Source organism: Pan troglodytes, chromosome 1 (genome assembly GCF_028858775.2).
Source record: "Pan troglodytes isolate AG18354 chromosome 1, NHGRI_mPanTro3-v2.0_pri, whole genome shotgun sequence".
NCBI lineage: Eukaryota > Metazoa > Chordata > Mammalia > Primates > Hominidae > Pan > Pan troglodytes.
The window spans coordinates 166,977,803-167,002,012 of NC_072398.2; the positions used below are offsets into that span (position 1 = coordinate 166,977,803).

Genomic DNA, 24,210 nt, shown 5'->3' on the forward strand with positions numbered 1-24,210 from the left:
GTTTAGTTTCTAAGGTATGAACTTTTCCATGTGTTTTGTCTGCTAACCCTTACTAATGGTGGCTTTCTTCCCCTCTCTTGTATGCATTATAATTTTTTAAAGTAAGCTCAACATCAGCAGGAGTTTGCCATTGTTGTTTTGTGGTTTTCATTTTTAAAATTTTGTCTTTGGTGGAAAACCTTCATGCATGAGGATGTTGAGACATTTTTAAGAGCTGGTTTTAGGTTTGCTGCTGTCAGTGTCTCCTAGTTTAATCAATTCCAGGCCAAGTTTTTATGTTACCATCTTGGTTTCTGGCTTGTGCAATACCTGAGAAGAACCTCAACCCCACTCCCACATGTAGTACAGGCTGAGGTTTTGATTTCTCCTGGGTGATCCCAATGGCCCAAGGTGCTTCATAGATTTCTGTATCACATCCTCAGCAGAATTTTCCTTATTTCATACTCAGGCCAGTCATTCTTCATTCATATCCTAACGCAGGGAGTTTGTTTCCTGTGGCTCCAACTCTTATCCTCATGGGATACCAAAACTCTAGGCCCTAGGGAGTACCCATAGTTTTCAAATTATCATGGACTCTTTTGCTTAATTCCTCCTCAAAGATCATTGTACTAGTATTGAACTTGTTCTTCATTTCTGGAACCTAGGGATTTCACCTCTTTGTGTACCAGCTTGGCAATGGATTATTTTCTTCAGTGTATATTTCACTAGTATCTCTCTGTGATTGGAAGAAGTGTCTCTTGAAAGCTCAATCTACCAAATTGACCAGAAGGCTTTGATTATGCATTTAGCTATCAGTCTTTCCAAATAGTATCTGAGTTCATGGAGGACAGGGGCCTTTGCCTGGTTTATCTTTATATCCTAATTTTCATAGAGTTCCTAGACCAGAGTAGGAATCGATAAGGTTTTGATCAACAAATGATCTTCCTCTCTCATTCAAAATGGAAATTAAAGAATATACACTAATTACCTTCTAGAGAAAGATGATGCCAAGCATCCTCGTACCTCCAGAAAGCCATCCATACTCTCTGGAAGTCTGTGTTGAACAAATAAAGGAGTCTGGGGCCTGCCTTTATCCTTCCCTTCAGCCAGCAGGTTCATACTATTGACACCACTACTTTCTTAATGGGCAACTACTACTAATTACAGTGCTGGTCTGGTAGAAATTCCAAGTCTGGCAGGCTGGGTTCTAGACTGCTGGCTCTGCTGCCTTTCTTAGCACACATTGATGCTTTTCTATTGCCATAACTGGAATCTGATCAATAACATGCAGTGTGCAATGATATAATTTTTCTGTTGGCACCATAAGGAACTTGCAGAATAAGTTCACAAAAAAGCACCCAGCACAGTGCCTGGCACAGAGCGGGTACTAAGTTAATGTTCAGGGTCTTTTATTTCTTCTTTTCCATTAAACATATTCTATAAATATTTGTTGAAAATCTGCTTTCTAGGCATTGTGGTTGATGCTGGAGGTGGAGAGGAGTAACATGGAGTGCCTGATTTAATATTTAATAGAAAAATAATGTCAGGTCAAATTTGGCAATAGAAAAAATATTCTAAATGTCCTTTGATTTAAGGTGAAAAGACATCTCACTTCATTCCACCATCCTAAAGTGCCTAGTAAAGTATAACCAGCAAAATAACTTCACCCATTGCTGTTTTATAAAATAAACTTATCTCTTCTCAGAGAGGAAATACAACTTACAGTGAATGTATTAGTGGATGTATTAGTTTGTTCTCATGCTGCTATAAAGAACTGCCCAAGACTGGGTAATTTATAAAGGAAAGAGGTTTAATTGACTCACAGTTCTACATGGCTGGGGAGGTCTCAGGAAAGTTACAATCATGGCAGAAGGCACCTCTTCACAGGGCGGCAGGGGAGAGAATGAGTGCCCAGCGAAGGAGGAAGCCCCTTATAAAACCATCAGATCTCATGAGAACTAACTCATTATTATGAGAACAGGATGGGGGAAACCACCCTCATGATTCAATTATCTCCACCTGGTCCCTCTCACAACACGTAGGGATTATGGGAACTACAATTCAAGATGAGATTTGGGTGGGGACACAACCAAACTATGTCAGTAGACAATAGAGAGCTAATCATAAAAGACCATTTATGACAATGACTTTTGAGCTCCCTTTACCACTGTAATCTCAGAACCTTGAATCATGCCTGAACTAAAGTAGAAACTCAGTAAGTTTGCTGAATGTATTTGCACACAAATATGTATGGCTATGGCTTCTCACCAGGTAAGATGTGACTCATCATTCCATACACATTTATTGAGAATTTCCTACAAATAAGAGTTTGTGCTAGATTTTGTGATGGAGACCAAAAAAAAAAAAAAAAAAAAGTAAGATAGAAACCCTCCTACAAGGAACTTCTAAGCTTAAGGGTGAGATAAGTATATAAATCACCATAACATCATATAGAAAATGTGAAGAGAAGAACAGAGAAGAGAGCTATGGGAGTTTCAAAGAGGGAAAGGCCACTTCCAGCTGGAGGGATTAGACAAGACTGGATAATGTAAATTTTATGCTTGGTCTTGAAGGAGAAGTAATTTGTTGCCTTGCAAAAGGGGGAGAATGAGTATTGGCAAAGAAGAGAAGGCAATCCAGGTGAAAAGATGAGAGCAGAGAGGCAGAAAAGCACAGGATGTATAAGAAGAAATCGAAATTTGGCTGGAAATGCATAAAAGGGAATAAAGATAACTAAGGCTAGAAAGGTAGATTGAGCCAGACTGCAGAGGTTTTGAATGTGTCCTGATGTACCACTCCAGGACATAGGGTCTTTATAAAATACCCAATGCTTAACATATGGCGGGGCTTAATTAATGCTAAACAACAATCTCCTAGCAGAAACCTGTTCCCCACGTGCACAAAGGAAGCTGCCATCCTTATGCACAGGCAATTACAAACATTCCAGATACTCGGTCCTGAACCCTGCAAACACATCAAATGCTCATCGTGAAAGGTCACCGAGCAAACAGCTCTGATGAATCCTGGCTTGGGCTGAATCAAATCCCCTAAATAAGATCCACTAGATGTAGTGTCAGAAAGGTCAGAAATGACCCTATTTCACATCTTGAAGCATTTTTACCATGTGGAACATTTTAGAGGAAGAAGAAAAAGGAACGAGGGGGGGAAAGAAACTCTCCAGAAATAATAGAATCCCAAGTAATTCAGTGTTAAATGATCACAAAGTAAGCTGGGGATTTATTTTGGCCCCCACCTCCTTGCAGTGATCTGAAAAACAGTTGATTTCAAAGAAGGTCATGCCAGGATTAAAAACAGTTCCACGCCTCTTTCCTCGCCTCCCCTGTGTGCCCCCACTGTGTACCTTTGTTGAGTTCACTTGAGATGTTCCATGATGAGGTAGGCACTAATTCAGCACTGACTGACAGCTCTGTTTCTGAAAAGAAAAAGAAGGGAAGGGAGAAAGACAAGGGCAATATTAAATATAGTAACTTATAGGCTGTTAGAAGCATTAGAGGAGATTTCCAAAGGGCCTGCCTTTGGAGAGAGACCACGGCAATCCCATAGCTTATTAGACTGGAATGGTGGCTCTAGATGCCAGTAGAGGCGCCTGCATTTTAGATGCCATCGAAATGAACAATCTATTGGCCAGATTTGAAGATTTTTACTTCAAAACACTGGCTTGAAAATTAAAATGTAAAATATTACATTAACCCTCTCAACATCACTTACCACCAGAGAAATGCAAATCAAAACCACAATGAGATGCCATCTCATACTAGTCAGAATGGCTATCATTAAAAAGTCATGCTGGGCACAGTGGCTCACACCTGTAATACCAGCACTTTGGGAGGCCGAGGCAGGTGGATCACAAGGTCAGGAGTTCGAGACCAGCCTGACCAACATGATGAAACCCCGTCTCTACTAAAAATATAAAAATTAGCCCTGCCTGGTGGCATGCACCTGTAATCCCAGCTACTCAGGAGGCTGAGGCAGGAGAATCGCTTGAACCCGGGAGGCGGAGGTTGCAGTGAGCCGAAATGGTGCCATTGAAATCCAGCCTGGCTGACATAGCGAGACTCCATCTCAAAAAAAACAAAAAAAGTCAAAAAATAACAGATGCTGGCAAGGATGCAGAGAAAAGGGAATGCTAATACACTGTTGGGGGAATGTAAATTAGTTCCGCCACTGTGGAAAACAGTTTGGAGATTTCTCAAAGAGCTAAAAATAGACCTACCATTCAACCCAGCAATCACATTACAAGGTATATACCCCAAAGAAAATAAATTATTCTACCAAAAAGACACCTGCATCATATGTTCATCACAGCACTATTCATAATAGCGAAGACATGGAATCAACCTAGGTGCCCATCAACAGAGGACTGGATAAAGAGAATGTGGTACATATATACCATGGAATACTATGTAGCCATAAAAATAATGAAATCATGTCCTTTGTAGCAACATGGATGCAGATGGAGGCCATTAGCCTAAGTGAATTAACAGAGAAGCAGAAAACCAAATATCATGTGTTCTCACTTATAAGTGGGAGTAAAATCATAGGTACCATGGATAGGAGCAATAGACACTGGAATTACAAAAGGATAGAGGGAGTGGGGCAAGGGTTGAAAAACTACCTATTGGGTAGTATGTTCACTATCTGGGTGATGGGATCAATGGAAGCCCAAACCTCAGGATCATGCAATATACTCTCACAACAAGCCTGTACATGTACCCTCTGAATCTAAAATAAAAATGGAAATTGCAAAAAAAAAAAAAAAAAAAAAAGAACAAGGGCAAAATACACCTCGCCCCTAAAATACTACATTAACAAGAAAACAAATCTGCAGAAATGACCACACATAATCAAACATAAACTCCTTTTCTTGTTGAAAGACCAGTCTTGGACTAATAAATTTAATAGCCTTCCTATGGAAGAACAACATTGCTCCTGTAACTAATTTCACTGGTCGTATTTGGAATTGTTACCATTTCTGTGAATAGAGAAATTCGTTTCTCTACATTGGAATTTTAGGTCAAGACAAATGAAAGCTAAGTATTTGAATATAGAGAGTCATTTGTGGTAAATAACTTAAAAGATAATTTTCAAAGCCATCATGAATCAAAGCAAACATACAAATCAATAATCTAAAGGACATAATACACTATGAAGTACTTATGGACTGTTAGAAGTACTTACAGGCTGTTAAAACTCTTTAATAATAGACTGTAACATACAAATAATGTTTGTTGTTGTTCTTGTTTTTTGAAAATTTAAGCCACGCTACTAATATATTGTAATGGGGTTATATTAACCTCCCCTTAGGCTATGTCTACACACACAGACACACACACACACTCAGAACATTACTAGAGAATATTAGGGCTGGACAGGACCTCAGAGGACCCAGGGTCACTAGCTATGAGGCATACAAGTTGTCAGTCCCTCCTACTTCAATCCAGTGTAGGCATCTTTAATCAATTATGGCTCTGTTTGCCTGTTAAGCCTGGGATCTGTCGTAGAGTCCTTTAAGCACAGTGCTCTAGGTAGCCACTAAAAATTGATCTGAGATAGAATGCAGGATGAACTTTATTAAGTGGAAGAATTGCAATTCAAACCCAGGTCTCTTTGACTCTAGCACTCCACACCTTCTGGCAGCCCATGCTGACCAGTACTCAAGCCTGTAAAACCTGGCTTTTTTTTCCCACCTTACCTCTGGCCTCACCTTTTCACAGAGATAAGCACATTTTTTGTATTTCCATATTTACTGATGGTGACTGTCTGCCAAATGGCCACATGTCATCGTCACTGACTAAGCTTGAACAAGAACAGGATGTTGACTCACTGAGACCTTGCAAAGGTATACTTCTAGTTTATCTCCCTGCCACAGCAGAGACAAAAGGATTGTTTGGTTTGTGCAGACCTCCTTGGCTTACCTCTTTCCTAGTCCTAGAAGCAGGTGGGAAAGAAGTAGATGAACCACACATACCCTCCCCACCTACAGTGGCCCTGGTTTCCTCCAACGTCCTGAGCCAAAAATAGCATAGACTCTTTCAAGGGGACCAGATGTCAGATAGGCAGTATGGCAGGGATCTTAATTCCAAAATATGAAAACAAAAAGAAAATTTTACCCAAGTAGGAGAAATGCTTACTACAAAGCCACAGTGGAAAGCAGTGCTTCTGTTATCAACCCCTTGTTTGGGGAATGGGTATTTCCTGCAGGTGCTTTCCCCAGAAGAGCTAATTGTCTACATTTCAGGGCCCTCCACATATGAATGACTCCAACCCCAACTCCAGTCTGAGCCCCATGCTGCTGCCACCCACTTTGGCTCTTTCAATAATGACAGCCCTTGTTTTCAGTAGTATGGACTGCTGCGGTTCACCTATGAAAAGGCTCATCAAACACTCCAACACCCAGGCTTCAGGGAGCTTGGGAATAGAAGGTTGGCAGCCAAGGCGGCATTTCAGGGAAGGAAGCATAGGTTGGAAAGTGGTGGGATTAAGATGAACCTTGACAGCATTTACATGCAATATTTTCATAGCTTCATCTTACTGCTGCTCACAGCCAGAAATATAGTTTCATTTTACAGTGTTAATTTTATAGACAGTTAGCTATATGTCACTTGGTTTTTCCAAGCTGAGTTGAATTGCTGATTGAATATAATTTGGGACCAATGACAAATGAATAGATTCTTGGCACTGCTAACAGTGAAATTGTTCCCCACGTGTCCCTGGACACTAATTACCACTCAGTTCTTGGGCTGTAGCAAAGATAATTTCAATTCGCAAGCTCATTAAGTGATTGTGCTGATTCTGGGAAATTTTGTTCTCAGCTTCAAGATCCATTCCTTTAGATAACCACGTGTTCAGCTTCTCAGATAAAATGATAATAAAAACAGACAAAATATTTTAAAATATGAATAACTTCCCTGAAAAATAATATCTTCCAAGGCCATATTTTTTTAAAATAAAGGCTGATTATTTTATGTAGAAAGTTGAATATTAATAATCTCCCCTCACAAAGTGATGTTTAATAAGCTTTTTTTCTTCACTGAAAGGAAAACTAAAGTTTAAGTGAGGAAAATCAAGCACATCTCAGCTGAACTCCATCGATTCCATGGCCACCAGTGGCTTCAGAGAGAGACACGGCCACAAGTTTTGACCCTGTAGGATCTCCACTGATGGATTCCTATTTGCCTCACCGTTGGCAAAAGCATGAGACATTTCCAGGTATATTTACCACCAGCCTGGCAGCCTCTCTTCACCAAAAGCATTATGGTAATAGCAAATGTGTATGTGCCATTTAGAAGACAGTAGAATATTTAATGGAAATACACACCAGATTTTAACACTACTGTCTGACACTTATTAATTTTGTGATCATGAGAAAGTTACTGAACATCATTTAACTTCTATTTTCTCATCCATAAAATGGGAGCAGCAAAGGACTGAGGTAATGATTAAATAATGGACCAAAAGACTCCTGTACAGTGTCCAGCATAGAGACTCAAGGGCTTTCATACCTCTCCTTTGTCTAGTAAGGCAGACAGTGGCCATCCTCTGCATGGATGTACTTGGTTAGCTACTAAGTCACTGTCTGTATTTGAAATAACACATTTACCATGCTCTTAGAAAGACACTGCATTTCACATGCCTCACTAATCCAAGCCAGTCTTTTCATTTTGTGAGGTTTTCCTGAATTGGTCACCACTTCTCTAAGAACATAAGTGTTTTTATATGGTTTTATCCAATTTGAGCAAACCAAGCATGTTTTAGAAAACTCCAACCCTTATCTTTCTCGACCTCTTTTAGGAGGGCAAACCTCAAAAGCTATTCTCCTCCCGATTTGATCAATAGGGGCTATTATCTTTGCAGTTTCTCGGAGGATTAACTTTTTGGCACTGATTCTGCAAACCATAAGGTTTTGGTATTTAAGCCTCAACAGTGGGAATGTTATTTGGAAGGAAGGAAAAAGTAAGGCTTGAATCCTCCTCATTGATAAAAGCCTGTGCTCTCCGAAAGGATTACTGGTTCATCTCAGCAGTTGGCAGGTAAAGACCCAACATTCACAGGATGTGGAGGCCCTTCCAAGAAGATCCCAGCCATGCCACATCCTGTATCCCTGATTCAGTGATGCGTGAGGTTACACAGGCATGCGCATACTCACAAGACCAGCGGCCAGCCCAGTAGCTGCAAAGGCTGAATGCAAGAGAAGCAAGTGGCTACCCCACTGCCTTTCTTGACCGCTCACTGAGTCCTAGAATGTTATAACTGGGTGGGCCCTCGAGGCCCAGGACATATTTATCCAATTATATTCTTTGGATCCATGGGATTTTTTGGAGCTATTTATAGAGGAACATAAGAGGATTTGGGGTTCCAGAGGACAAGAGTACAGGCTCTAGACCCTCCTTCAAAAGGAACAACTCTACTTTTATCTATTTTATATATTGTTGTGTTTACAGGTACTGTGGAAAATGCCCCAATGTTTTAAACAATTGTTTAAAACATTATGTCATACAATCTCTTCATTTTTCAGACGAAGCAAGTGAGGCCCCTGGTAGGAAAGTGGCTTCGCCAAAATCACAGAAGTTCTAAGATAGAGCCAGACTTTAGAGGTGGCTCAAAAGGAAATACATGCTGACTTCTCACTGAGCTGCATGTTCTGCTGTGTATAGCCATAAGACGTGGTATGTATTCTCAGAGGCCGAGCTTTGAGAGACACTCAAGGAATTTCCAAGCAGCCAGGGTCAGTCACATAGAAGGGGCACACTTTCTTCCTATGGTAAAAGAAGGCCTCCACTTGTGATCATTTGGAGGGTGGCGGGAAAACAGTCAAAGATGCTGATGGCTTTGAGACTGTTGGTTTTCAGTGTTACTTAAGATGTTGTTTGGTGAAGGCTTTTAGCCCTGTTTCTTTCCTCTCCCTAGTGCCTCAATGGAGAAGCCCATAGCCAGGTAAATCACCTCAACCAAAGGCGCCTGTTTGGAAAAGTAAGAGTCTGCTGTAACTTAAAAGGACAGGCAGGCTACATTCCCCAGTAGCGCAAGGAGGTCAGTCAACCTGAGCCATGCTCTAGCCCTAGGCTCACAATTGCCCCATATCTGGGGTCCTGAAGGAGGGGGCCTCTCCACAGTAGGGACTCAGCTGACTTACTGAGGAGAGAGAAAATTTGGAGTTTTCTTCATCCTATATGGGATAGTCAGGACTGGAAAGTACTATGTTCAATGTCTACAAGGATCTTCTAGTCCTCAGTGACCTCAAATTTGGATTTCTGATGCAATCTCTAAATGAAGTTATCAATATAGTCACAAAGAAAGAAGACGGCACAATCCTGCAACTTTAAACCCCTGCTCAATTACCCAGTCACACTACCTATATTGCAGTACGAAATCACTTTTTAACCATGTAATTACATTGTAATCAGCATAATTCTTATATATGTGATGAATCCATTACTTTGTTGAAGAAAAATTCATAATATATCAAAATTTGTGCTATTATTTGTATTGTTATATGGTGAGATCTGCAGGAAAAAAAAGAAAAAGAAAAAAAAGGAAGGAAAAGGTGCCTAGTTTTGTCAAAGTCCAAAAGACTCTGCTTGTGCTCAGAGATCTTCTCAACCGTCAACAGTCTATAAGGTAGGTACCTTTATTATCTTCATTTTATGATTGATGAACCTGAGGCAGAATGAAGGCAGCTGCCCAATCAGCTTGTCGGGGTAGGGAGGGGGATCATCATCAAATCCAGGAAGACTGAGGGCAAAGCCAGAGCATCTTCAACTGTGCCACATGGGGGATGGGGGAAGGAGCTGAGAGACATAACCACTTGCTCCCTGGCTTAAACCCCCTTCAGCCCCAGAGGTCCCCTGTGGAACTCTAAGCTCTGCAGTACATAGCTGGAGAACCAATACCAGAGGCCAAGCTCCTCAACGATCAATGTTTGTTTCACCAATTCTAAAATCCCCAAAGGATGGCACACCACAAGGTGAGGAGAGGAAATACTTCTTGAATCACACTTAAATGCCTTTTTTTTTCCTCTTTGGAGATGCTGTTCCTTTTTTAAAATCTATTAAATTCAACCTATAGACCACATGCAGTTCTTGTATTTAAAGAAACTATGCTACAAAAAGCACCACAATGACACACATCTTTAAAGTGAATAAAAATAGACTGTATTCTTGAAAACTATATTACTTTAAAACTATCATACTTGGGCTCTCTTCCACGGAACTATAGAGATTGACTTATTCATTCATTATATATGCATATGTATTAGCACTTTCTATGTGTAAGAACTCGGATGAAAAAGCTCAAACCAGGCTGGGCGCAATGGCTCACGCCTGTAATCCCAGCACTTTAGGAGGCTGGGATCACAAGGTCAGGAGATCGAGATCATCCTGGCCAACATGGTGAAACCCCGTCTCTACTAAAAATACAAAAATTAGCTGGGCGTGGTGGCACATGCCTGTAATCCCAGCTACTCGGGAGGCTGAGGCAGGAGAATCCCTTGAACCAGGGAGTCAGAGGTTGCAGCGAGCCAAGACTGCCACTGCACTCCAGCCTGGTGACAGAGCGAGACTCCGTCTCAAAAAAAAAAAAAAAAAAAAGGTTGAACTGGTCCCTAACACCTTCTAAAACCTTACAGTCTGGTGGGAGAGGAGTACATGACCACAAACCGGCAATTATAAACAGCGTGATGGGGTTAACAATAAGACCTGACAAAAACAGCCTCCCTGTCCCCTAGCCACCACCCCCACCACAACGAGACTAAAAACATGAAGAGTACTGAATAAAATGTCACAAGGAAATATATGATGCATAGCTGAGATGGAAAGAAAAGGAAATTCTTGGTGCCAAAAAGGATAACAGAAAGTGGAAGCCGATGCTGAAGGTGCCTATGAATATGGGCCCTGTGGACTGGGGCCTGCAGTTTTAATGTTCATTTAATAATCCAAGATGTAGCCCTAGGCCAGAGCGAAATCTGAGCTCCCTGCCTAAAGTCTTTACTAGAGCCTGGGAGAGCTGCCCTACCTGTGGGAAGGCGCTGGAAATACTTCTCCTAACAGTCCAGAGAAGCTGCTAGGACTCTTGAAAGTCCATTCAGGACTTGGGTGGGGTTGAGGGAAACGTCTCCATAAGACATCAAAAGCTGTGTAAAGACCAGAGAGATTCTGCACCCTTCACCCAGTTTCTCCCAATAGTTAACAGCTCACAGAATTATGGTATAATGTCAAAGCCAGGAATTTGACATTGTTAAAATATGTATATATAGTTCTGCCATTTCATTGCAAGTGTAGATTCAAGTAACCACTACCACAGTCAAGATAAAACAATTTTGTCACCACAAAGATTTCCTGTGTGCAACCCCTTTGCAGTCCTACCCATCTCCCTCCTCCCAACCATTCCTGACCACTGGCAACCACTAATCTGTTCTCCATTGCTATAATTTTGTTGTTTCAGGAATGTTGTATAAACAGACTCATTTAGTATGTGACCTTTTAAAAACTGGCTTCTTTTACTCAGCATAATGCCCTTGAGATTCATCTACTTTGTTGCATGTATCAATCGTTTGTTTGTTTTTATTGCTGTGTAGAGTATTCCATGGTATGGACATACCACATTTTGTTTAACCATTCACTGCAAACATTTGGTGGTTTCCATTTTCTGGCTGTTACAAATAAAGCTGTCATGAACCCATGCATAGACTTCCGTGCTAAATTATTCATTCCTGTAAAAAGGAAACTGCATTTAGAAGGAAGAATTGTATGTAAGAAGCAATAATAAGCAAATACATTGGGAAATGTGTTTAATATTTTAAAATAAGCCATGGCTCTAAAAGTAAATATGTGATAAGAGGTAAATATGTGATCAGAGGTACAACAGAGGTAGGCACAGGGTTCTAAGACATCACTGAGGAAGAATACATATTCCCGTTTGGGGAGGAGGAATCCCAAAGGGCAGGAAGGTGGTCCTTTGAAAGATTGTTCTGGGTTAAGAGGAGACCTATGTATTAGAAAGACCATGGCACATTGGAGGAAGTGCAAATAACTCAGTAATGGTCTCACTCCACTACAGCCATAGCAACTTTTTCCAATCCAGGGCCTTCTAGTTCTTTTTGTCGTTATTTGTTTTGTTTGTTAAAGACAAGAAAGAAACATCCCAACTAGTTACTAAGGAGGCAGGATCTCCTTAGGGACAGTGGAAAGTCCTAAAATAAATTTCAAAATGGTTCATATCTTGCTTTTCCCCAAGGAGAAGTTCAAATGAGTGGACCCAAAGTTAACACTCCCTCATTCATCCATGGTGCCACTGGAGACTCAATGGATGCTTAATACAATAAAATAATTTGTTCATTTCTGGCCTCAGAAGAAGCTGGCAAAGACAGAGTATAAAAGGGAGGAGGCATGCTGCAGAATGCTTCGCTCAGAAACTGGTCTCAGCTCCCTACAGAGGTTCCATTTCATTTCCTTTCAGTAGCTGTGGACATCTCGGGTTTCCAATGACATCAACAAACTTTACTCTTTTTTTCCTATTTCCACTTGACTGCCCTTCCTTAAACATGCTTCCCCCGAAAAGTGCCTCCAGGCAATTTTTTCTTCTTACTCATCTTTCTGTGTCATCTGTCTTTGTCTTATGGAGTTTGCCATTTCATTTTCCCCTTTGTATGGCCCACGTACATTTTCATTTCATATTTTATAATCCATTTTATAATAAAAATCTATTACCTACTAATTGTCTCTGGCCAATTCAAAGTCACATGCCACTCAAAAGAAACAAGAGACACAAGGAAGATGCTTTCACAGCTGCAATTCCATGACAGACTGAGAGTTTGTTCTTGACTCTTTAAAAACAAGTGAAGTCTTGGTTAAGTCCTATACACAATGGGAATGAAGTTATACTGGGTGTTTCCTAAAGCCATAGTATATTAGCAGACAGTTTAGAAAACTATATTGCCACAAGGAGCTACACAACTCCTTATGTTCATTTGGAGTTTAATGATATTAAATTCATTTGTTTGTTCATTGATTTATCCATCCATCCATCCATCCATCTAACAAATATTTATTGAGCACCTATTCTGTTCCAGACTAGCTAAGTGCTAGCCAGGTGCTAGGATATAATGGTGAACAAAATTGAGACAGTTCTTTACTTCATGGAGCTCATTTTCTGGTAGGAACACAGAGAAGCAAACAAAAAATTAAAGTATAATATGATAAATGCTGCAATAGGGGCTTGGGAAGGACAAAGGGCTTAGCACAGTTCTGGAGGATCTTGTCCTGACCAAAGATTTTGGTGATGAGGCTTATGTGGCTTATGGCAAACCAGATATTTAGATAGACATGGAATCCTGGATAATCTAATTTCTTCCTTTGAATAAAACAGAATTTTCCACCACAACTAAACAGTGAGCTGAGACCTGGTGAGGATAGCACCTCCCCAAGAAAGACTCCGATCTTCATAGAAAAGATGGTCTACAGTGGGTACATCTTCACCTGTCATAATCACGTATCTGTCTTTGCCTGCAAACTTGGATACTCAAAGGAGCCTTCTATTGGAAACAGAGAATGCCTCCCTCAGTTTTAGTGATTTGGCCTTGGCCATGTATATGTCTGTATTTCTGTATTAGTCTGTTTTCATGCTGCTGATAAAGACATACCCGAGACTGGGAAGAAAAACAGGTTTAATGGACTCACAATTCCACGTGGCTGGAGAGGCCTCGCAATCATGGAGGAAGGCGAAAGGTACTTCTTACAGTATGGCGTTGGCAAGAGAGGATGAGAGAGAAGCAAAAGTGGAAATCCCTTATAAAACCATCAGCTCTTGTGAGACTTAGTCACTACCACAAGAACAGTACAGGGGAAACCGTCCCCACGATTCAATTATCTCCCACTGGGTCCCTCAACACATGGAAATTATCAGAGTACAATTCAAGATAAGATTTGGGTGGGGACACAGAGCCAAACCATATCAACCTCCTAAATTGATTCTTCAATCAGAACTGAGTCTTTCTGGCTTTTATTTCCCTAGCAACATAAATATCTGCTGGGAATGGAGGGTTAGCCTAATGTACTTGTCTAAGACGTTCTAAACTTTCAGTTCCTTTTGTCTTTCTAGTTTACACTTAGCCCCTGAAAAAGATAAAATAATTGTCCATTCAACATGGTACTAGGTACAGGTTACATTATTTCTGCTCCAACCTGTGTGTTTAGAGACCAATGGCAAAATAGAATATGTAAAACAGAATATGTTGATGCACAAATTGCATCTCCTTGAAAGATTATAACACTGATATCAATAAAAATATTTTTCATGTTGGGACCTCAAACAGAAGGATGCTTCTGATTCACACTATGTTCAAATCACAGCAAAACAACCATGTAATTTAATAGGAAAGAAAATAAACCCCCTAATTCAATGATACTCAGTTTACTATTGAAAAGACAAAAAAAAAAAAAAAAACCTTAAATTACCCTAATTTTCTACTTTACAATTTTCCACTCCACCAGTGAGTATGTGTTCTTCCTTTCATTCTTCTCAGACAGTAAACTTCTTGAGAGGGAAGGTCATGTCTCATGCTTTCTTTGTGTCCTGCCTGACTACTAAATGATCCTGGAATAGGTTAGATGGGAGGCAGTTCAGCACAAGGATGAAAGGTGTCAGCTTTGTGTTGTTCAAACACAAATCCCAGCTCTGTTACACACCAGCTTAAAATTACTTCATACCTCTAAGACTCAGTTCTTCATTCATAAAATGGGCATAATAGTAATGACCTTGCAGGACTGTTATGAGGCTTAACTGGGATAATATTTGGAGATGACTTCAATGTCCAGCAGATGGTAAACTTTTAGCGAAGTAGCAGTTCTCACAATTGGGTAAAGACTTTAAAAAAAAAAAAACACTAATCATAGATACAGAAACTAACCATAGATACAGCCTGAAGAGTGTTTAATGTAATGATTCCCAAACTCAGCTGGGGAGCATGTTAAAAAAAATAATGATTTTTCGACCCCTGTCTCTAAACTATTGAATCTCCCTAGGTGAGTCTTACATAACCTGCAGCCTAGCACCGATCCTCTACAAACCACCAGGGTAAGGAAACCCAGATAATATGTCTGTAAAAATAACTGAAAAACACAAAAAGCTTTAAATGAACTGAGAACTTTAATGTAATTTAAGAGTCTAGGGGAAAGGGAGTTAGCCAATTAAAATGTTACTTTTGCTTTTGTCATAAAATTTCAGTGTGGGCAGCAACCTCAACATTGAGACAGCTCAATGAATATTAACCAACAACAAAACTGGTACCTCTTGAACGTCTTTCAAAGCCAAATATTTAGGTCTAACTTGAAGGTTCTCTTAATTGGTTGACCACTGAATTAGACAACTATACTTTTACATAGAAAATTATTTTCCTACAAAAAGCAGTGTAGTATTGTCTTAGCCTTTCTCTATTTTACATAGGATTTCAATGGCTGTGATGTCTGTGGAGCCCTCCATTATAAATGGGCAAATTGGGTAAGCCCTAAAAACGTGCAGCCATCCTACTCTAGGCATAGATGGGGAGAGAAACAAACCCCTTTTCAGCCTTGATTCTCAGCCACTTAAAGCATTTACAAAGAGAAGCCCACTTTGGCTGCAGTTGAGAAAGCTATTAAGATTCCAAGCACCTTACAGTAATACAAGTACCTTGTATTTAGGTAGCACTTTTCCTTTCAAGAAAGTCCGTACACAGAACAGACATTAGCTCATGACTCCACATGCAAAGGATCAAGGCCTGAGATAATCATACCCTGGTTGGACTTGAAGAAACCCAGACTCGGGCAGAGAACTTGCCTAAGGTCCCCTGACATGTCACCAACTGCCAGAACATAGCCATGATCTCTCCTCACCCAATCCTGGCTCCACTCAGGCTCTCTACTGCACTGCTGGTAAAGTCCCTTTCCCAGTTTTTGTTTTGTCTAACCCCCTCTAGCGCACCGTTAATTCAATTATTTCAAAGCTCCAAACTGTGAGGCGTGAAAGGGGGGAAAAAAAGAACTATTTTCAGAAAAATATATTAAAAGTGTGATTTATACCTTCTGGCTGTCCCTGGAAATCAAGTGTTTAAGTTCATGGGATTGAGGGACTCCTGGATTAGTGGAAATTATCTTAATCAGAGAGATAAATTTAAGAGGATTACTATCATCCTGCAAGACAGTAAGATGGTTTTGCTCCAGCCATATTAGCCTGGGCGTGTAGAATCTGGATGGCTGGCAATGTTCAAATACTTAATTCACCTGAAATTGCACCAGTTTAAAATGTTTCGCCTGTCTGGACTGGGTTTCCTGCACCATGTCATTACTGATAGCCTGGGGAGATCAATAACCAAAGTTAAATTGAGGAAAACATTAGCAGAGCATAAGTTGGGATGAGAATCTCTTCCCAGAGCCTTTTAGTTTAATTTCTCCCTCTTCTGAAACCCCACAGTATTTTATCTGTTCCACTCTTAAGAGACTTTGCACTTTGTAAGGTGATCTACAGTTTCTTTGGGGGTACATCTTTTTAATAAGATTGTATGCTTCTTGAGGCTGGGGATGAGATTTTACTTTCTTCTACGTTACTCACAGTATCTCACAGTATCAATGTTGCACCAAACTCATAGTAGGTAGTCAATAGACATTTTCTGAATGCATAGGTGATATGATAGCTGCATGCTCCCTATATTATCACATTTATTCCTATAAGGTAGTGTAGTAGACTATAAAATGCCCACAATTTATTCCTCCCTGTATCCACATCTTTTTGCATCTCCTCCAATGAAGAGATGGAGTGTATTTCTGTACCATTGAATCTAGACTTGCTTTGGCTAATAGCATGTGCCGAGATCACCTTGGCTCAGTTCAGATCAGAGAACCGCCTAATCAATCTTTTTTGATAATAGCTATAATAATAAATAATAGCTCATTTATTCTTCAGCTAAATAAATGCTCATTGTTTTAAGACACTACATTTTGGGGTAATTTGTTATATAGAATTATTTGTGGGTAATACATGTCCATTTACAGATGAGAACTCTAAGGCTCAATGAGGTTAAGAACTAATCTAAAGCCATAGATTGACAAAGCCAAGATTTGAAATCCAGTCTTTCTGATTGCAAAGCCCATAATCATTCCACTAAATAAGCTGACCAGATTTCAAAAATCCTTGTGCATTCAGAAATAAGTTTGAGAAACTGAAGGCAAAAGACAAATGGAGGGAGGAACTTACTTTCATTGTTGTGAAGCGCTACGGAGAACTGCCTATTAGAGTCATCTTAGTCTGACAGGGTCTTGTGTTGGCAGCTCATTTAATCAAATTTGAGAGAGGCAAAAGTACAGGAGGTCTCTTTCAAACAATGATCTGGGAAGAATGATATTCTCACATCCAAAAGTACAGAGTTCAGCTAATAACAACTGCTATTTAAGCTTGGTGAGTTTGTCATTCCCTAATCCGGTATGTATTTTTTCATTATCTTATTAGAAAAAAAAATAATTTTCCATGTAATTAATTTTGCAACTCCTTTTCATTAGCCATCAACCTGCCAAGACTGTTCTGGCTTTTACATCTGATGGAAACAGTTTGACTTGGTTGCCAGGTGTCAATATCTACATCCAAAATGAAATGGCATTCCACCTGCAGCTTTTATAAACAACCTAGCTGTTTGTCGCTGCCTGCATAGGAACTTTCACAAAAATGCAAGACCATCTTTGGATTTGCCAAAGATCTGCCCATATGTGGAAAGGGAGGGCTCTCCCTCCTCCCACAGCTATCAGCATTTCAGGAGGCCTTTCCAGTCAACTGCAATGAACAGGAACGACCAAAGCTACTGTGCACTTGATGGATGAGGCAGCCTGTCTGATCCTGTGTATCTCCTTCTGAGATGGGCAACTTGATCTCTGGCTGATAAGAGGATGCTCAGAGGTGGTGTATACTTTTCCCATATGGAATGTGGTCATCCATTTTCAGTCAGGGATGACGGAGGTATTTGGGGGAATTTGCTGTGGCTGGTGGAAGCACTTGGGAGAGAGAAGCAATGCAATGAGTTTCACTTTACTACCTCTCCCTTAAGTTCATGTCACCGTCCCACACTGTGAGCTATTCCACTAGGAGGACCCTCTTCTTCAGGCCTTTCCCCACAAGCCTTCTCCATTGTCTGCATTTTTTCTGACCTGCTGCTTCAAGGTCCTTGTAGTGTGAAGACCTTTTCAAAGTTTGACACAAAAATCTAAAAGCCTTTAAAAAGGTAATAAATTTGACCGTATTAACCATTTATGCCTAGTGTTCCATTATTGGAAGGCTAAGCACGTGAGAGTTATTGATATCCTACTGCTCAAGGTCCCCGCCGAGGTCTGATTACAAAAATTCAAAAAATTGCTACTTAGGCATAAATGGGTTATTAATATCAAAAGACATATGTCAAACTAGGGAGACAAAATTATTGCAGCTCAAAAGGCAAAGGGCTACAATATAGTAAGCAAAATTTCCTACCAATCAGAAAGAAAAAAAATCCAAGGAGGAAATAGATAAGTGGACAAAGGATATGAGTGCACAATTTACAGATAAGGAAATGTAAGTGGTCTTTAAACATATCAAACATGATAACCTGACTGATAATATAAAAATGTTATATAAAACTTCAATGAGATGTTATTTCTCCCCAATCAGATTGGAAATATGAAGAGTTTGATAACTCACTATACTGAAAGGGATATGAACAATCAGGAACCCTTATATCAAAAGCAGCATAAATTGGTACAACTTGACAATATCTATGAAAGTTTAAAATGTTAATAACTGTGTGTACATCAATTCCACTTCTAGGAATTTAATCTGACAGATGCCCTCAAACATACATGAAATGATATTGGTACAACATTTTCATGGCAGTATTGTCTATAATATAAAATGATTGGAAACAACCTACTTGTCCAGCAATAGCAGACTACCTAAATAAATTATGGCTATCCAAAATTCACAATGAAATACAATGCAGCTGTTATAAAAAAAACAAGGAAACTGTATGCACTGTATTTGGAACAATCACCAAAATAAATCATTAGGTTTAAAAATAAAAGCAAAGTACTCATAGTGTGTATACAACAATATAATTTATGCAAAAACAAAAATGTGCTTGTGTGTTCTTATACACAGATACATATGGAATGTATAATATGCATTATGTGTGCATACTCTTACATGTATAAATATACATCTTTATAAAATATCTATAAAAGAGATGCCCCAAAATTGGGAACAGTGTCTACACCAGAGAAGGGGAACTGGTGGTTTCAAGTCAGGGACAAGCAGGATGTTTTACTGTACATCCTTTTGCACTCTTAAAATTCTATAGCATGTGCAAAATGGGAGAATTTTTATTAAAAAGAGTTCAACTCTCAAAGATTCCTCTGTCAAATGACAAGTGTTTCTTCTGAGGTATGCCCGGAGTTTTACGGGACTCCATAGAAAGAGCACCTCATAAGAGCGAGTAGGAGGGCAACAGAAATGAACATCTCAGGTTGCCAAGGGATACTGACTTTTGAGTTGAGTTTTAAGGATGAGTAGACATTAGCTATGTAGACAAAAGATTTTTCTGCCCCAGGGAGCCATATTAATTTGGGGAACTGTAAACAGTCCCTTAGGTATCGCTGCATGTCCATATTTGTATATTTTGAGTACTGATCTTTAAATCCTTCGTGTTGGACACTTATTAGGTATCTAATATTTGCTGACTCTGACTGGCAGGCAGAAAAAGACATGGGTTAAGAGATGCAGAATCTACCCTAATGGCTCACAAATTCATAAGGGGTAGTTGTGACAGTAATGAGCAGGAAGAAGAGGCAGGAAGAAGAGGAGGAGGAGAACTTCAGCAAAGTCTACACTCATTAGCAGAGCAATCATACTAATAACATGCTATCTATCCATGAGAGTTTGCAAAGCACATTAATACATTTTCACAAACATTTGCTGATGTGTTATTATCTTCATTTTGGTGGTGACAAAACCAAGGATTAGAAGGTGATGTGCCAAATGTCACTGCTAAAAAGATGCCAAATTAAACTTGAACCAATAGTTCTTTCCCCTGTTCACCAGTGGCTGCTGTTTAAACTACCAGTAACTCAAGCCTTTTACTAGGATGTGTCTATACAGTCCATCTCTTTAAACACAAATACCCTGAGCAGAAGTCTGCATTAAATAATTAACCTGGCCTGACACGGTGGCTCACGCCTGTAATCCCAGCACTTCGAGAGGCCAAGGCGGGTGGATCATGAGGTCAGGAGTTCAAGACCATCCTGGCCAACATGGTGAAACCTCATCTCTACCAAAAATACAAAAATTAACTGGGCGTGGTGGTGTGCGCCTGTAATCCCAGCTACTCGGGAGGCTGAGGCAGGAGAATCGCTTGAACCAGGGAGTCGGAAGTTGCAGTGAGCCGAGATTGCACCACTGCACTCCACCAGCCTGGCGACAGAGCAAGACTCCATCTCAAAAAATAAATAAATAAATAAATAAATATAATAATAATAATAATAATAATAATTAACCTATTCCACAGATATTTGTTCCATTCTCTGCTATTTAATGTATCACACAGTACTAACAGACTCTGACATATACAAGGGTTGTCGGGTTTTTTTAAGTTCATAAAATAAAAACATGTATCAAAAGAAATTCTTCCCAAAAGTTACAATGTTAAAATATAAGGTCAGGGATTTTGGTCACACTAGACAGACATTACTACAGGTGTTTATACTCTCCTTTCCTATGCGTCACATTATGTTCTCCACACTGAATCATGAAATGTGAGTGGTAGAGTTAGTCAAGCGAGACAGGTGACAGAAGAGAGAAGGGTCATTGCATTTCATGACAACCACATTAGTGATGTTATATTGGCTTCTACAACACCCTTAAAGGTTAATAGCTACCTTCTTTGTTGCAAAGACACCTCTAGGCCTTTCTTTCTTCTCCTTAAAGAAACCCAACAGCATTAACTTCTGATGTTTTCCAACTTCCCCAGGTGGCAGATCACAAATAATTAATGTAAGAAAAGTGAAGTCTGCCACACAGATAAACCAAACATAGCCCAAATTAGACCTGGAAGACAACAGGCCCATATGGGTGAAGAAGACCTGCCTCTTTCTGTCTTTCCTTGGAAATTGGTTATTTTTCTATGCCACCAAGTAATGCCTTTGTTGGGGTCTCACCAGGCAGTGTGGCATCATTCCAAATGCATATATGGCAAACAGGCAAACTAAGAAGGGACCACTTCGCCTTGACTTTGCAAAATAAGATCTGCATATCAGCAATCTGGCAACTGCAAATATCTGAAAAATGGCTGTGATCTATAATATTTTTACAGCTTGTCAGTGTTCTGAGTGGTTAATGTAGAAGTCACAAAACTCATGCCATAAAGCTCATGTATGTCCATCATAAGTAAATCTACCAGTCCTTTACTAAAGATAGGGTTTTTAGGCTGGGCACGGTGGCTCAGTCTATAATTCTAGCACTTTGGGAGGCCAAGTCAGGAGGATCTTTTGGGGCCAGGAGTTCAAGACCAGCTTAGATAGCATAGTGAGACCCCGACTCTACAAAAAAGCAAAACAAAACAAAACAAAACAAAACAAAAAACAAACAAACAAAAAACCCTGGCATGGTGTCATGCACCTGTGGTCCAAGCTATTCAGGAGCCTGAGGCAGGAGGATCACTTGAACCCAGGAGTTCAAGGTTATAGTGAGCTGTTATTGCACCATTGCACTCCAGTCTAATAAATAAACAATTTTTAAATGACAGAGTTTTTCATTTATACATAGTTTTAATATGCCTTTCAACTATAATAGTGCCTTATATTAGGAGGATTCTGGGTACTCTATTAAAATGCCAAGAAATGAGTTACTCCTCCCTCTCCTTCACTTTTTGTTTTGTTTTTGTTCTATTTTTAAAGAAAGGAAGAGAATCTGGCTTTTACCTTTTTTAAATGTAAACACATAACATGTGTTTGGGAGGATAATACATGAGGAACTAGGTTTTCAAACACACAGTGGAGGAGCTGGGACAGAGCACCATTCAAATATTTTATCTTTGACAAAATTACAACTTCCCTTCTCAGGAATAGAGGTTTGGGATTTTTGTTTTTAAAGGTAAAAAGGTTCATAATAAAACTGAAAAGTCTTCTTGGATGTCAACGAGCTCATAAAGAAAAGATATTTAGATGAGTTAGGCATGTAAATCAGAAACATCCAGAATTCTTTCAACTGCTTGGGAACTTTCAGAAACAGCACTGGTATTTCTAAGGCACTCTATTCACCCTCCTAAGGGCAAATTTAGAAACTGATAATTTCGCTTGGCATTGAAGAGTCCAGGAATTACAGGACAGGGTGGGGTGGAGTGAAGCCCTCCCTACACTTTCATGTCTGAAGACCCACGTTCAAAGTGCTCCTTGGAGTTCCAGCCAAAATACTCTCCCACTCTAGCCTTCTCTTCCTGGGCAAGTCTTTAGGTATTCCCTTCAGCAACAGAAAAGGCTCAAACTCTAGCCAATGCCCTCTGTGGTTTTTGTGATTGTGTCAGAAGACACAGCTCCATGTCTCAGAGCGAAACTGAATTTTATTTCAAAAGTACAGCCTTCATGCCTGCTGGGTGCTAGTGGGACCATGAGGAAGGTACACGGGAACAGGTAGTCCTTGGTCTCTCTTAAGGAGCTGACAGGAGAGAAAAAACAAAATGGAGAAAATTTGAAACTATTATTGATCCTAAACTCAATGAAAGCAAGTGCTTTAGACATCAAGCACTCTGAGCAATGAGGAAGGGGAGAGGTTGAGTAAGAGATGGAAGCATGGCCAAGGGCTCAATGTGTTGAACTGATTGAGAGACGCATATCCATGCATCTGTTCTTTCATGTGGACATCACAGTTTGGCAGGAAAGCCAAAATAAGGGGAGAGATGGTGTGATTTCCAATTATCCTATTCTACTAGACTGCAGTCCAGAATTGACTGATATACATGATGAGAGATCTAGAAACCACGTCATTTAAGAAACAGTTGAAGGAAACCAGAGTGTTCGACCAAAGCAAGAGAAGACTAGTGAATACTTGATAGCTGCCTTCAAATATCAGACAGGTGACATGTGGGAGGGGAATATTATTTATCATGTGACATTGTAAAGAGCAGAGTCAGGAATGATGAATTAAAGGCAACTGTTACACAAGCTACAGGAGTTACACCAAAGTAGGTTTTAATTCAAAATGAAGAAGTCAGTCTAACATCAGAGTAGCCCTAAATTTAATGGACTAATCAATGACCACGAAAAAAACGAGAGCAAATATTCACTGATAGCCTCCTATTTTCAGACGGTGAACTAAGTATTTTTACATGAATTTTCTCATTTCATCCTCATAATTTTATAAAATTAATATTATCTATTACCCACATTTTCCAAAAAAAACCCTCAGGCTTAGAGAGAATAAATAATTTGTTCAAATTCCCACACCTAGTATGTGGCTGAGCCAGGTTTCAAAGCCAAAGTCCATGCCATTACAACTCTAAAGAGTTAAAAAAAAAAAAAAAACAGAAAATGACAAGTGTTGGCAAAAATGTGGAGAAACTGGAATGCTTATGCACTGCTCGTAGGAATGTAAAATGGTACAGCCACTGTGGAAAACAATATGGCAGTTCCACAAAAAATTAAAAATAAAATTTCCATGTAATCTAGGAATTCCACTTCTGGAATTGCTTTTGGGAATATATACACAAAAGAATTGAAAGTAGGGACTCAAATATGCACACCCATACTCATGGCAGCATTTATAACAACCAAAAGGTAGAAGCAACCCAAATGTATATTGACAGATGAATGGATAAACAAAATGTGCATGTGCATACTGTAATATTATTCAGCCTTAAAAAGGAAGAAAATTCTAGCACATGCTCTAACATGGATGAATCTTGACAATTATGATAACTGAAATAGGCCAGTCACAAAGGACAAATACTATATGATTCCACTTAAATGTGGCACATAGAGTAGTCAAAATCATAGGGACAGAAAGTAGAATGATGGTTGCCAGGAGGCAGAGGCAGGGTGGGGTGGAATCGAGAGTTAGTGTTTAATGGGTCAGAGTTCTAGTTGGAGGAGATGAAAAATTTCTGGCATTGGATGGTGGTAATGATTACACAACAATGTGAAATGTACTTAACGCAGCTGAACTGCACACCTAAAA

General features: G+C 39.7%; 1 protein-coding gene across 2 annotated transcripts in view; it reads right to left on the bottom strand.

The window, feature by feature from the left end:
* The window catches only part of ROR1 (receptor tyrosine kinase like orphan receptor 1), a 407,220-nt gene that overhangs the window by 168,853 nt on the left and 214,157 nt on the right, over positions 1-24,210 (bottom strand). Inside the window, exon 2 of one of the 2 annotated variants that reach the window (XM_016919825.4) lies at positions 3,341-3,412. The exons of the other annotated variant lie outside the window; for it this stretch is intronic. Coding sequence (XP_016775314.1) covers positions 3,341-3,412 — 72 coding nt within the window. The remainder of the gene's footprint in view (positions 1-3,340; positions 3,413-24,210) is intronic. 2 annotated transcript variants of the gene reach the window in all.